General features: G+C 46.7%; 1 protein-coding gene across 1 annotated transcript in view; it reads right to left on the bottom strand.

The window, feature by feature from the left end:
• LOC123745457 (hemicentin-2) overlaps positions 1-16707 on the bottom strand; it is a 209460-nt gene that overhangs the window by 69136 nt on the left and 123617 nt on the right. Inside the window, exon 7 of the mRNA XM_069302653.1 lies at positions 78-209. Coding sequence (XP_069158754.1) covers positions 78-209 — 132 coding nt within the window. The remainder of the gene's footprint in view (positions 1-77; positions 210-16707) is intronic.

Below are 16707 nucleotides of genomic sequence, written 5' to 3'. Positions count from 1 at the left end.
GAAGGTGAGGGAGGACGTAGACTCACCTGGAGTCCTCCTGATGACCCAGGTGAAGGTGAGGGAGGACGTAGACTCACCTGGAGTCCTCCTGATGGCCCAGGTGAAGGTGAGGGAGGGGGGGTAGGCCTGCAGGTTGCAAGCCACAGTCACCGACTTTCCCCGGACTCCTACGTACTCCAGACGCTGACCTTCCTCACACACCGGGGCGACTGTAAAGGGTGAGAAGGGTAGTGAGAGACGTGGAGGTGAGAGACGGGGAGGTGAGAGACGGGGTAGTGAGAGACGGGGTAGTGAGAGACGGGGTAGTGAGAGACGTGGAGGTGAGAGACGGGGTAGTGAGAGACGGGGAAGCGTAGGAATCGAGAGGCCTGGGAGCACGAGGAGGGGGAGCAAGAGGCGAGGAAGTAAGATGTAACAACACCATAAATGGTTTGATTTAATATTTAACATACAATGAGAGTCAGTCACGCAGGATGTTGGCAGCGCCAGGCTGCCCGGCCCTAGCATGTCAAAAGTCTTAAGTCACACCTGTCAAGTGTTAATTGTTCACAGGTTGAGTAGAGGTCAGGTCGCATCAGGTGACATAGCTCTCTGCTAAGCTGATAATTGCAGACGGGTGGCTGTGTTGTTTCCATCAAACAAGCCGTTGTGTAGGTGTGGTAGGAAGATACCCAGAAGCTATCTCCTGGTAGGTGGAGTTTAGCTCCTGGTACCCCCCTTAAATACCCGTGGAACTGTATATATGGAGAGATATACATTGAACAGGGAAAGAAGTGGTGGAGGTTAGAGGTGTGCTTGTGGCTCTGGGAAGGACATCGTCTCAGGGTCACGTAGAACAACGGGTATAGTCAGCACGGCATTTTTGTACCCAACACTTTACCATTCAATTATCTTTGCCTCTGTTAGGGAACATAGTTAGGCAGTGTCTTTTTATATTTGTTAAATAAAGTCATATTTTCACGTTTCATTCCAGTGTGTATTAATAGTTCCTGTCTTTGTGACATTGGCCTTACTGTCCCCTGTGACCCCTAGTGCCCTTAATTATGCAGTACTCCTCCCTCTTCAGTCCCTTGTTGTGGTGTGCCAGTACTCAGAGTGTCCAGCCTCCTGGTACTGGCTGGTCCCGTGTAATCCATAGTACACCTCAAGTGGTTTCAGGATTATTCGAGTTATATGCCAAGATCCTTTTACCATTCATTTGTTCCTTACACCTGTCTCGGTAGGATATGGTACAATCTACAAGTCCTACGGTTCTCTCCCTCCGGTCCCCTGTCCGGTAACTCAGGGTGGTGGTGGCAGCGTTATTTCATATTTGGTAAGTATTACACAGACCATAGCAGCTAATATTTCCATCTCTCCCTCTATCGCTCTCTCGCTTTATCTCTCATGCTCTCCTTCCCACTCTCACTCTAGTTCTCCCACGTTCTCGCTCTCTCTCTCCCTCTCGCTCACTTTCTCTCACTCTCTCTCTCTCCTTCGCTCTCTCTCTCGCTCTGTCTCACTCTCTACTCTCTTAAATTGCCTACACAGAGCTCAGTCTATCTTGAGTAATTATTTAGGACCTGGTATGACGGAGCGAGTGTTAATACATTACAATAGCAAGGAGCCCTGGTTATTACAAGAATGGGTAATAGCAGCTTCCGTCATTACAATGGTGGCCTAGAGGTGGTGAATATTAGTGTTGACAGTGTTGAGACTCAAGTGTCTTGTGCCGTTCCTTGTAGTTACTAACTAGTATTAAGTGGTGGTTCTGTTCATGTTATCACTCTTGACTGAGTTACCCCATTTGAACGCAATAACTTGAGTTGTACGGGTATTGTACAGCACGCTAGTGGGGACTAAGTTAGTAATTATCAAAAGAAGATGGGAAGGCCATGTAGCACTAGTGGGGACTAGTGTGGACGCGTCCGGAGCGGGAGGAGAGGAGGAGCCAGGGAAAGGTAAAGAGAACACCATCAAGACTGACGTCCCGTGAGACACACTGTTGTGTAATGCTTCACATTCTCCAGATTCCCATATATCTTTGAGCCATTCTCCACAGCGATCACACCAAATTATTGGGAAGAACCTTGTTTCTAGTTCTACTACTTTATAATTATTATATTGCCGTTTAATATTATGTAATGTTGAGCCGGTTATGAGGTAGGACAGACCAGCGGGAACAAGCGTGTGCCAGTAGACTTAAGGTCTGGGGACGTCGGGCGTTTAAGGTCCGGTCACGGTGTAGTGACAAAAGTTTTGAGTTGTGGACCCGCAGAGAAGCGAGGGAAACAATTCTGGGTCACGTGATGTGGCTGTAGTTTTAACCCTGGAAACACAAACCGAAACTGTCTCTATTTTCCGCTTGTTACAACTTGTAATAGAGTTGTTACGTCTTGGCTTAACGTGTTTATGACGTATTAGAACGTTGTTACAACTTGCTATATTGGTTGTTATAACTGGTTAGGAGATGTTATAACTTGTTCGAACGTTGTACCAACGTCGTAGTTTCGGTGTGTGTTAGGCGGGGGGAAGGTGTAGGAGTAAAGGCTAAATTAAGAACTCTTTAATTAGGAACGGGACTGTTAGGTCAGATTAGTGTTTTATATGTCTTGAGTGGCATCTGTCAACCCCCCTTCCCCCCCTCCCCCCCCTCCCCCCCCCCCCTGCTTCTCTACCATCATATTCTCAGAGACTTTGGTGAGTGAACTAACTTGTGAGGTTGACGTATATTGTGTTTTCAAATGTTAGTGGTGTGTGTGATAGTATGGAGCTGTCAGCCGTAGTTGCTCAACATTCTTGCCTGATGACTCAAATTCTGAATAAATGTTAATACTTGAACATCAGGTGAAGTGGTTGAATTATGATACCCATGAAAATATGTAATAAAAAATATTTAATTGGTTAACTAACTTTCAAACTGTCTTTCATTCTGATCCCTAAATCTTGGATTTTCTGTGATACAGTGAAAGCTAGAGTGGAGAGCACTCTCAAATTGACTCACTCTCAGCACTCTCAGACAGAGTAGCTCACAGACACTCTCACACTCAGAGAGAAAAGCACTCTCTGAGCATAAGATCATGACTTTAAAGATTCTTGACAATATGAATGACATGCTTACAGTTGTTACCTGATAACCTCAGATAATATTGTGGTACACACAAGTTCCATTCCTGCTCTTATAAATAATTCCTTGAAAGGATGGTGGCAGATCTTTCCTCCTTGATACAATCCTTCAGCACTTTCCTCCCGCTCTCATTCTTCTCTCATTCTAAACTTTCCCTTTCTCCTGACCACTCTTCCTCACTCCTCCCTTCCATCTTTCTACCTCCCTCATTCTACCTTTCTCCAATTTATGTTTCGTTAGTGAGAGATGGGAGGTAGTGAGAGACAGGGGGGGAGGGTAGTGAGAGACAGAGGGGGGGGGGGGAGGGTAGAGGAGAGCGGGGGTAGGGGGTAATGAGACATGAGTCACAGAAAAATGGAGTTTAACGCCATGAATTTTTTTTTTTTTAAATTGACATCTGGTTATCTCTGATGACGACCTATTGGGAACCTGTCGACCTCAGATCCCTGTTGACTGTTGACTGTGATCCTGTTGACTGTGATCCTGTTGTCTGTTGACTGTGATCCTGTTGACTGTGATCCTGTTGTCTGTTGACTGTGATCCTGTTTTTTGTTGAGTGTGGTCCTGTTGACTGTTGTATGTGATCCTGTTGACTGTTGTGTGTGGTCCTGTTGTCTGTTGAGTGTGATCCTGTTGACTGTTATGTGTGGTCCTGTTGACTGTAGTTCTGTTGACTGTGGTCCTGTTGACTGTTGTGTGTGATCCTGTTGACTGTTGTGTGTGATCCTGTTGACTGTTGTGTGTGATCCTGTTGACTGTTGTGTGTGATCCTGTTGACTGTTGTGTGTGGTCCTGTTGACTGTTGTGTCTGATCCTGTTGACTGTTGTGTCTGATCCTGTTGACTGTTGTGTCGGGCCCTGTTGACTGTTGTGTCTGATCCTGTTGACTGTTGTGTGTGGTCCTGTTGACTGTTGTGTCTGATCCTGTTGACTGTTGTGTGTGATCCTGTTGACTGTTGTGTGTGATCCTGTTGACTGTTGTGTGTGATCCTGTTGACTGTTGTGTGTGATCCTGTTGACTGTTGTGTGTGGTCCTGTTGACTGTTGTGTCTGATCCTGTTGACTGTTGTGTCTGATCCTGTTGACTGTTGTGTCTGATCCTGTTGACTGTTGTGTCTGATCCTGTTGACTGTTGTGTGTGGTCCTGTTGACTGTTGTGTCTGATCCTGTTGACTGTTGTGTGTGGTCCTGTTGACTGTTGTGTCTGATCCTGTTGACTGTAGTTCTGTTGACTGTGGTCCTGTTGACTGTAATTCTGTTGACTGTGGTCCTGTTGACTGTTGTGTCTGATACTGTTGACTGTTTCGTCTGATCCTGTTGACTGTTGTGTGTGTGATCACCATGTGAGAGAAACGACCAGTCCCTGTGAGAGTGTGCCATGGGGCTGCGTCCCAACCTGCGTACCTGGTCTACCCCCCGCCAACCCCAACAGTCTTACAGATCCATCGGGCACTTTTGTCCCTAGGGAGTGTTCACCCTCCGCTGCACCAGGAGACGACCTTTGTGTACCCGGCTGTTGTGCCATAGCTCTCTGTGTCAGCCATCTTGACTGACAGCTATTGTGCCATAGCTCTCTGTGTCAGCCATCTTGACTGACAGCTGTTGTGCCATAGCTCTCTGTGTCAGCCATCTTGACTGACAGCTATTGTGCCATAGCTCTCTGTGTCAGCCATCTTGACTGACAGCTATTGTGCCATAGCTCTCTGTGTCAGCCATCTTGACTGACGGCTGTTGTGCCATAGCTCTCTGTGTCAGCCATCTTGACTGACAGCTATTGTGCCATAGCTCTCTGTGTCAGCCATCTTGACTGACAGCTGTTGTGCCATAGCTCTCTGTGTCAGCCATCTTGACTGACAGCTATTGTGCCATAGCTCTCTGTGTCAGCCATCTTGACTGACAGCTATTGTGCCATAGCTCTCTGTGTCAGCCATCTTGACTGACAGCTATTGTGCCATAGCTCTCTGTGTCAGCCATCTTGACTGACGGCTGTTGTGCCATAGCTCTCTGTGTCAGCCATCTTGACTGACAGCTGTTGTGCCATAGCTCTCTGTGTCAGCCATCTTGACTGACAGCTGTTGTGCCATAGCTCTCTGTGTCAGCCATCTTGACTGACAGCTGTTGTGCCATAGCTCTCTGTGTCAGCCATCTTGACTGACAGCTGTGTATTGATGCTAGGCTTGTGGTCGCCTGTATTGAGTGTACAGTGACGGTGTATAATGGCTACAGTGTTGGTGTAGGGGCTACAGTGATGGTGTAGGGGCTACAGTGATGGTGTATAGGGGCTACAGTGATGGTGTATAGGGGCTACAGTGATGGTGTAGGGGCTACAGTGATGGTGTATAGGGGCTACAGTGATGGTGTATAGGGGCTATAGTGATGGTGTAGGGGCTACAGTGATTGTGAAGGGACTACAGTGATGGTGTATAGGGGCTACAGTGATGGTGTATAGGGGCTATAGTGATGGTGTAGGGGCTACAGTGATGGTGTAGGGGCTACAGTGATGGTGTATAGGGGCTATATAGTGATGGTGAAGGGGCTACAGTGATTGTGAAGGGACTACAGTGATGGTGTATAGGGGCTATAGTGATTGTGTAGGGGCTACAGTGACGGTGTATAGGGGCTACAGTGATGTGTATGGGCTACAGTGATGGTGTAGGGGTTACAGTGATGGTGTATAGTATCTACAGTGATGGTGTAGGGGCTATAGTAATGGTGTATAGTAGCTACAGTGATGGAGTAGGGGCTACAGTGATGGTGTATAGTAGCTACAGTGATGGTGTAGGGGCTACATTGATTGTGTAGGGGCTACAGTGATGGTGTAGGGGCTACAGAGATGGTGTATAGGGGCTACAGTGATGTGTAGGGGCAACAGTGATGGTGTAGGGGCTACAGTGATGGTGTAGGGGCTACAGTGATGGTGTATAGTAGCTACAGTGATGGTGTAGGGGCTACAGTGATGGTGTATAGTAGCTACAGTGATGGTGTAGGGGCTACAGTGATGGTGTATAGCGGCTACTGTGATGGTGTAGGGGCTACATTGATTGTGAAGGGACAACAGTGATGGTGTATAGGGGATATAGTGATTGTTTAGGGGCTACAGTGATGGTGTATAGGGGCTACAATGATGGTGTAGGGGCTACAGTGATGGTGTAGGCACTATAGTGATGGTGTATAGGGGCTATAGTGATGGTGAAGGGGCTACAGTGATTGTGAAGGGACTACAGGGATGGTGTAGGGGCTACAGTGATGGTGTATAGGGGCTACAATGATGGTGTAGGGGCTACAGTGATGGTGTATAGGGGCTACAGTGATAGTGAAGGGGCTACATTGATTGTGAAGGGACTACAGTGATGGCGTATAGTGGCTACAGTGATGGTAAAAGGGACTACATTGATTGTGAAGGGACTACAGTGATGGTTTATAGGGGCTACGGTAACGGTGAATAGAGGCTACAGTGACGGTTTAGGGGCTACAGTGACGGTGTACGGAGCTGCAGTGACGTTTTACAGGGGGCTACAGCGACGCTGTAAAGAGGTTAGAGTGACGGTGTATAGGGGCTACAGTGACGGTGTATATGGGTTACAGTGACAATGTATAGGGGTTACGGTAATGGTGCTTACGGGCTACAGTGATGGTGTATAGGGGCTACAGTGATGGTGTATAGAGGTTACCGTGACGGTGTATAGAGGCTACAGTGACGGTTTAGGGGCTAAAGTGACGGTGCATAGGGGCTACAGTGACAATGAATGGGCTAGAGTGATTGCGTACGGGGTTACAGTGATGCTGTATAAGGGCAACAGTGACGGTTTAAGGGCTACAGTGACGATGTATAGTGGCTATAATGAGAGTGTAGGAGCTACAGTGACTTTGTAGGGGCTACTTTAACTGTGTAACGGCTACAGTTACTGTGTGGGGCTACAGTGACTGTGTAGGGGGTTTCAGTCACGGTGTACAGACTACAGTCACGGTGTACAGACCACACTCACAGTGTACAGACTACAATCACCGTGTACAGACTACAGTCACAGTGTACAGACTACAGTCACGGTGTACAGACCACAGTCACGGTGTACAGACCACAGTCACAGTGTACAGACTACAGTCACAGTGTACAGACTACAGTCACAGTGTACAGACTACAGCCACAGTGTACAGACCACGGTCACAGTGTACAGACTACAGCCACAGTGTACAGACCACAGTCACAGTGTACAGACCACAGCCACAGTGTACAGACCACAGTCACGGTGTACAGACCCATGATAGAGCCCAATAGGCTCAGGAACCTGTACACCTGTTGATTGACAGTTGAGAGGCGGGACCAAAGAGCCAGAGCTCAACCCCCGCAAGCACAACTAGGTGAGTACAGTCACAGTATACAGACCACAGTCACGGTGTACAGACCACAGCCACAGTGTACAAACTACAGCCACAGTGTACAGACCGCAGCCACAGTGTACAGACCACAGCCACAGTGTACAGACCACAGTCACAGTGTACAGACCACAGCCACAGTGTACACACCACAGTCACAGTGTACAGACCACAGCCACAGTGTACAGACCACAGTCACAGTGTACAGACCACAGTCACAGTGTACAGCCCACAGTCACAGTGTACAGACCACAGTCACAGTGTACAGACCACAGTCACAGTGTACAGATCACAGTCACAGTGTACAGACTACAGTCACAGTGTACAGACTACAGTCACAGTATACAGACCACAGCTACAGTGTACAGACCACAGTCACAGTGTACAGACTACAGTCACAGTGTACAGATTATAGTCACAGTGTACAGACTACAGCCACAGTGTACAGACCACAGTCACAATGTACAGACCACAGTCACAGTGTACAGACTACAGCCACAGTGTACAGTCACAGTATACAGACTACAGTTTTGAATAACATGTATTTTCTGTACCGGACTCTATGCCTGGAGAAAGGGTCAACAGAGAGTATGCATAGAAAAGCCCAAGCTAGAACACTGTACAGTAAATTGAACCATGAATGTAAATGGGTTACATCCCTCCAGTGAAGACAATGTTTATATTAAGTCACACGGGTGTGAATTCCACTCCTGAGTATGACCTACAGAACGGCCCTGGGGGCTATTGAATTCTACTCCTAGCAGGCTATCCACCAGCACGGTCCGGGGGGCTATTGAAGTCTACTCCTAGCAGGCTATCCACCAGCACGGTCCGGGGCTATTAAATTCTACTCCTGGCGGCTTGGTTCTATAAATCAAACGAATATATGAATCACAATTCCAGGCCGATTATTTCCAATGGTTCACGACTTTCGCAAACATTATTTCCAGGAATTTGTCGCGCCTTCTTTCTGGTCAACATTTCTTTAGGCTTTACCAATACCTCATATTCAGTGTTTCCATCCTCACACCTCATGGTTTGTTTCCATCCTCACACCTCATGGTTTGTTTCCATCCTCACACCTCATGATTTTTTTTTACTTTGCAACAAAATTTCCTTTACTTCCTCGTACTTAAAAATTTTGAATGTATTTTTTTAGTATTCTGAAGATGACACCGAGACATTGACCCCTTTTTAAATAATTGAACACTGAACACGGAGGAAGCGTGTACAGGAACACTGTACAGGAAGTGTGTGAGGTGAACACTGTGTCTTGGTGGTGTTGTTGAACACTGAGGCAAGTGGAAGCGGCAGACAATATGTGATCAATATATGTGACTTCCTGCAAGAACTACATCTATTAAGATAGTTTTCTACTAAGCATCTTACTAAGATTTATTTTTTTGGTTAATAGAACATTAAAAATTGGGTGTAAAGTGTACAATCTATTAAACTAATAATCATGTTATGTTATTTTGCAGTTTGTAATAGTTTGTGCAAGAATTTGGATTCATTTGGAAAGGATCAGTAAAAAATCAATATTTATAGTATGGCGATAAATAGACAACTACCCCCATTGGGTCAATACTTCCTGGCACTCTCATTAATTGGTCATTAGGCCTTCTGCAGCCTCTCCTTGTTCTTGATCTTGTTAGGTTCATGAACCATTATTACACAATGTTTTATACTCCACAATGTGACCTTGTACCCTGGTTATGCCCCACACATGTGACCTTGTACCCTGGTTATACCCCACACATGTGACCTTGTACCCTGGTTATACCCCACACATGTGACCTTGTTCCCCTGGTTATGCCCCACACATGTGACCTTGTTCCCCTGGTTATGCTCCACACATGTGACCTTGTACCCTGGTTATACCCCCACACATGTGACCTTGTACCCTGGTTATACCCCACACATGTGACCTTGTACCCTGGTTATACCCCACACATGTGACCTTGTTCCCCTGGTTATGCTCCACACATGTGACCTTGTACCCTGGTAATACCCCACACATGTGACCTTGTACCCTGGTTATACCCCACACATGTGACCTTGTACCCTGGTTATACCCCACACATGTGACCTTGTTCCCCTGGTTATGCTCCACACATGTGACCTTGTACCCTGGTAATACCCCACACATGTGACCTTGTACCCTGGTTATACCCCACACATGTGACCTTGTACCCTGGTTATACCCCACACATGTGACCTTGTACCCTAGTTATACTCCACACATGTGACCTTGTACCCTGGTTATACTCCACACATGTGACCTTGTACCCTGGTTATACCCCACACATGTGACCTTGTACCCTGGTTATACCCCACACATGTGACCTTGTACCCTGGTTATACCCCACACATGTGACCTTGTACCCTGGTTATACCCCACACATGTGACCTTGTTTCCCTGGTTATGCTCCACACATGTGACCTTGTACCCTGGTTATACCCCCACACATGTGACCTTGTACCCTGGTTATACCTCACACATGTGACCTTGTACCCTGGTTATACCCCACACATGTGACCTTGTACCCCTGGTTATGCTCCATACATGTGACCTTGTACCCTGGTTATACCCCCACACATGTGACCTTGTACCCTGGTTATACCCCACACATGTGACCTTGTACCCTGGTTATACCCCACACATGTGACCTTGATCCCCTGGTTATGCTCCACACATGTGACCTTGTACCCTGGTTATACCCCCACACGTGTGACCTTGTACCCTGGTTATACCCCACACATGTGACCTTGTACCCTGGTTATACCCCACACATGTGACCTTGTACCCCTGGTTATGCTCCATACATGTGACCTTGTACCCTGGTTATACCCCCACACATGTGACCTTGTACCCTGGTTATACCCCACACATGTGACCTTGTACCCTGGTTATACCCCACACATGTGACCTTGTACCCCTGGTTATGCTCCACACATGTGACCTTGTACCCTGGTTATGCCCCACACATGTGACCTTGTACCCCTGGTTATGCTCCACACATGTGACCTTGTTCCCCTGGTTATGCTCCACACATGTGACCTTGTACCCTGGTTATGCTCCACACATGTGACCTTGTACCCTGGTTATGCCCCACACATGTGACCTTGTTCCCCTGGTTATACTCCACACATGTGACCTTGTGCCCCTGGTTATACTCCACACATGTGACCTTGTACCCTGGTTATACCCCACACATGTGACCTTGTACCCCTAGTTATACTCCACACATGTGACCTTGTACCCCTGGTTATACTCCACACATGTGACCTTGTACCCTGGTTATACTCCACACATGTGACCTTGTACCCTGGTTATACCCCACACATGTGACCTTGTACCCCTGGTTATACTCCACACATGTGACCTTGTACCCTGGTTATATACGTCCAGCATTGTATTGTTTTGTTAAGACTCTACCTGATGTGTTGATTATATATATATATATATATATATATATATATATATATATATATATATATATATATATATATATATATATATATATATGTCGTACCTAGTAGCCAGAACGCACTTTTCAGCCTACTATGCAAGGCCCGATTTGCCTAATAAGCCAAGTTTTCCTGAATTAATATGTCTTCTCTTATTTTTTTCTTACGAAATGATAAAGCTACCCATTTCATTATGTATGAGGTCAATTTTTTTTAATGGATTTAAAATTAACGTAGATATATGACCGAACCTAACCAACCCTACCTAACCTATCTTTATAGGCTAGGTTAGGTTAGGTAGCCGAAAAAGTTAGGTTAGGTTAGGTTAGGTAGGTTAGGTAGTCGAAAAACAATTAATTCATGAAAACTTGGCTTATTAGGCAAATCGGGCCTTGCATAGTAGGCTGAGAAGTGCGTTCTGGCTATTAGGTACGACATATATATATATATATATATATATATATATATATATATATATATATATATATATATATATATATATATATATATATATATTCTCTTATAAGGAGAATATAATCCGGTGTTAAATATTTTAAACTTGTCTTTGAGAATGTAACCGCCGTTGGGGGCTGAATGTGGCGCCTGGCACGCTGTTCCCTGTTAAATTCTGGTGACCCCTACCAGCCTATGTTCATCCCACACCCCAGACCAGTCCCTCTGCCAGTTTGGGTGAGCCTAGCCCCAGGCGTCTGGTCTCCAACACCGATCAGACACAAACATTCTTTCTTATAATATAGATATTCAAAATCTTATTTCCCCGGTGAGGGGGAGTCGTGGCGAGGGAGGACGTGTAGGAGAGGTAATCAGGGGGGATGGAGTTAGTCCCCCGAGGGCCACCTGCGGCAGGGATGGAGTTAGTCCCCCGAGGGCCACCTGCGGCAGGGATGGAGTTAGTCCCCCGAGGGCCACCTGCGGCAGGGATGGAGTTAGTCCCCCGAGGGCCACCTGCGGCAGGGATGGAGTTAGTCCCCCGAGGGCCACCTGCGGCAGGGATGGAGTTAGTCCCCCGAGGGCCACCTGCGGCAGGGATGGAATTTCATGTTTGTTTACACTATAAATGTTCTGTAGCCGTCCAGGTGCTGTGGCCGACACCCGTCCTCTTAAAAATAACGTCGCTTTTCGCTCGTGTGGCGCTCGCTGGCCAAAAATGGACGTAATTTTAAATGAAATCGGCTCACGAAAGTGATGTACAACCCCGTTTTCTGTTTTGAAGTCCTCCGGCTTGATCGGTTAGGTTAGAAGAGGATACTTTCAATTAACGTTTTTCATGACGTTTTGAAACTTTGGGAGAATTCCCTGCCCTCCTAACCTACCAAAGGACCAATCACTGTTTTGGAAAAAAAAATCCCAAATTTCTTTTAATTTTTTTTTTTTTCATTTTCAAATTACGTCCATTTGCGGCCATACGGACAAACGGTCAGATTCAGACGTAATTTGCAAGAGCACGAAGCTGAATTATCACACACACATCTTAAGATAGATAAGACTCGCAGTGTATGGCTATGATGGAGAGAGACAGAGACAGAGACCGAGTGAGAGAAAGAGAGAGATAGAAAAAAATCACAAAAACTGTTAAATCCCAACACAATACAGGACATGCTTTTCTGTGTCCCGAATTCTACCAGGATTTATCAACAAAAGGAGCACAGATCAAACAAAAGCCAAACCCAACAGAGCAGAGCACTGTGCTGTGTGCCAGCGCCATCACACCTCGCACCACACAACACACCAAACACGCCATGTTTGCTCTCAAAAAACAACCAATCACAGTACGCGTTCTATGAACTCAACACGTGAACCAGTAGCAGGTGTGGGTGATGACGGGTATGGTGCTGGGGTGATGACGGGTATGGTGCTGGGATGATGACGGGTATGGTGCTGTGATAATGACGGGTATGGTGCAGGGATGATGACGGGTATGGTGCTGTGATAATGACGGGTATGGTGCTGGGATGATGACGGGTATGGTGCTGTGATAATGACGGGTATGGTGCTGGGATGATGACGGGTATGGTGCTGTGATAATCACGGGTATGATACACAAATCGTCTGTACCCATCCACTCACGGATAGTCTGGTGAGTAACAGTTTACGAAGAGAGTTAAGCCAAACCTCGACCTGAGTTGCGTGACGCAACATTTCAGCAAGACTTGTGATGGCCGTCCCTGGCCCGTGTGGTGACCTAGCCTCGCCTCTTCCCCCAAGCCTATCCTGGTGGACAGGCAGAGGACGGGGTCAGAGGACACCACCCGTCGTCATTAATTAGCCCAGAGTCTTATACCTTACAAAAATTGTTATGACGTCGAAGAGAATTTATAGTGAGTGAACATTATGAGCCACGGCTCACAGATGGCCTACCTTCCCCCCTGGCAGTGATGAGCAACTCATTATAAAGACAAATTTGTTATTGCCCAATTCGGATATGACTCAGGACGCAAGTTCAATCCCACCGCCCTGCTCCAACGGTCCCCTTCACAGGTATGTAAGCTTACCGTGAGATCCAGTTACTGTAACCTTGAGACGACGTTCAGACGACGTTCTGACAACGTAAGAAAGGAAAGTTAGAACGTTCAGAACTCTCACCAATACCTAGAGCATTTGATACGGTATCGTTCAGTCCGTTACATTATGAGGAAGTTACTAAATCCCGTGTAACCGTTACTAAATCACGAGTAACCGTTACTAAATCACGAGTAACCGTTACTAAATCACGAGTAACCGTTACTAAATCACGAGTAACCGTTACTAAATCACGAGTAACCGTTACTAAATCACGAGTAACCGTTACTAAATCACGAGTAACCGTTACTAAATCACGAGTAACCGTTACTAAATCACGAGTAACCGTTACTAAATCACGTGTAACCGCTACTAAATCACGTGTAACCGTTACTAAATCACGAGTAACCGTTACTAAATCACGAGTAACCGTTACTAAATCACGTGTAACCGTTACTAAATCTCGAGTAACCGTTACTAAATCACGAGTAACCGTTACTAAATCATGAGGAAGACGAAAGATAATTATGAGGAGAACGCGCTAAGAAATATGAGGATGGACTAATAACTTTGACACAAGGACGCACGCATGTAACACAACCACTCACACAATCGGGGGATCGAACTCTGACCTTGCAAGAAGCAAAGCCGATAATCCATCGAAAAAAAAGAAAAACAGACACAAATGAGAAAATAAGCTTGAGATAAATGAACTGAATGAAGAAAAGAGGAAGAAAGAAACTGAGAATAGAAAGGAGAGAGAGAGAGAGAGAGAGAGAGAGAGAGAGAGAGAGAGAGAGAGAGAGAGAGAGAGAGAGAGAGAGAGAGAGAGAGAGAGAGAGGGAGAGAGAGAGAGAGGGAGAGAGAGAGAGGGAGAGAGAGAGAGGGAGAGAGAGAGAGGGAGAGGGAGAGAGAGAGAGAGTGAGAGAGAGAGAGAGAGACAGAGAGAGAGAGAGAGAGAGAGAGAGAGAGAGAGAGAGAGAGAGAGAGAGAGAGAGAGAGAGAGAGAGGGAGAGAGAGAGAGAGAGAGAGAGAGAGAGAGAGAGAGAGAGAGAGAGAGAGAGAGAGAGAGAGTGAGTGGGAAGCTCCCTCAAGGAGCCCTCAAGTGGTCCTCGAGTCAGACCTCCTCTCACCATATCCATATTACCTCTTACATTTAAATAATACTGCGGCGTTATTAGCCCCAGCTCTGGCCTATCACCATAATGCTCGGAGACCTCAGGGCACCGAGGTGCAGGCCGAGCGCTCACTTAACATCTCAGGGCACAGAGGTGCAGGCCGAGCGCTCACTCTATGACCTCAGGGCACAGAGGTGCAGGCCGGGCGCTCACTCTATGATCTCAGGGCACAGAGGTGCAGGCCGGGCGCTCACTCTATGATCTCAGGGCACAGAGGTGCAGGCCGAGCGCTCACTCTATGATCTCAGGGCACAGAGGTGCAGGCCGAGCGCTCACTCTATGATCTCAGGGCACAGAGGTGCAGGCCGAGCGCTCATTCTATGATCTCAGGGCACAGAGGTATAGGCAGAGCGCTCACTCTATGATCTCAGGGCACAGAGGTGGTGGCCGAGCGCTCACTCTATTGTAACAAACTAGGATGGTTGTGAGAATTATTCCAGAAGGTTCCAGAAGTTTCGTGTAGGGACCTGACCTTCAACAACACACATTCCCCTGGGGATTAGCAGGTCTGAGTCACAAATGGCGGGCGTCTCTGTTCATAGTTGCATATAATGAATCATCCTATAGTATTCAGTAATTTAGAGAAATTAGCCTTTATTCATTTTATATTAAAATTGTATTGTATAATATTACTGGGTACAATATCAAGAGTATTCTAATTATTGAGTTAAGTCACCATCAGTGACGTCACGAATCAGATCTAAGTTGTAAGGCGGAGTGACCGGCGGTCATAGGTCATCAGGGTTGACATGTCTACTATTTCTCAAAGTTCAATTAACCATTTTGGGGATCGGGAACAGCTCTGCCGTTAGATGCTTGTGTAATTTAATTTCAGTAAAATAATTCAACCAGTCTGGATCAATTAAGTACAACAGAGGTTAATTGTTATAACTTAAACCTGGCTAAGTAACTTGGTAAAACTTAGACTATGCGGAAGGATACAATGCTCTAGTCTGGGGTAGATCAGACGAGGAGAGATCAGTGTGGACTCCAGATCTACTGGGAGAGGTCACCCATCTTACCTCTCCCAAGACCAGCCCCCAACATCTAGCTGGTTGCCCAAGGTATAGTTGCTATTTGTTATTTATAGGGATAGTCAACTCATTGCCGTTAGGTCAAGTAGGGAGTGTTAAAGTGACAGGGAGTGAACATATTTAGATTTTGTTTTAGTTTCTTTTAATAAATTAATTAGTTAATATTTTGCATTTTTATTATTTCCATGTATTTGTTATATGTACAGTAGGTGAACTTGTCCTGGTCACGTGGTCCACACGAGGCAGAGTTGGATTGGGCGCCGATTCTAACATCGAGTCGGAATTCATCATTCCCGTGTAATTAATTCCACACTTAAGAACTCTCAAAGTCATCGGTTATAGTGGGGATGAAGCCCCAAGGTTGATTAATTAGCATGATCGATCCAGACCTCGATCATTGCTCTGTGTTACTGGTCTCGTGGTGGCGGCGGAGGCGACTCTAGGGTTTTGCTCGAAGCCTAGGTCACGTCATACGGGTTGTAGAATCCTAAGTCGGTCAATCGTCTTAGGACCACGTGGCGTGGAGTTGGCTTTGGTAAAAGTTTTGGAGTCCCTTGTAGAGAATAAAAAGTAAGAATACGGGTAGAGGGGGAAAAGGAGGAAAGATAAGTTCGAGAACCCTCCCCGTGTTACACTATGATCTCAGGGCACAGAAGTGCAGGCCGAGCGCTCACTCTATGATCTCAGGGCACAGAGGTGCAGGCCGAGCGCTCACTCTATGATCTCAGGGCACAGAGGTGCAGGCCGAGCGCTCACTCTATGATCTCAGGGCACAGAGGTGCAGGCCGAGCGCTCACTCTATGATCTCAGGGCACAGAGGTGCAGGCCGAGCGCTTACTCTATGATCTCAGGGCACAGAGATGCAAGCCGAGCGCTCACTTAACATCTCAGGGCACAGAGATGCAGGCCGAGCGCTCACTTAACATCTCAGGGCAGAGAGATGCAGCCCGAGCGCTCACTTAACATCTCAGGGCACAGAGGTGCAGGCCGAGCGCTCACTTAACATCTCAGGGCACAGAGATGC

The sequence above is a fragment of the Procambarus clarkii genome, chromosome 1 (assembly GCF_040958095.1).
Source record: "Procambarus clarkii isolate CNS0578487 chromosome 1, FALCON_Pclarkii_2.0, whole genome shotgun sequence".
Taxonomy (NCBI): domain Eukaryota; kingdom Metazoa; phylum Arthropoda; class Malacostraca; order Decapoda; family Cambaridae; genus Procambarus; species Procambarus clarkii.
Note: the sequence above shows the minus strand (reverse complement) of the source record. Positions and strands in the feature narration are given on the sequence as shown.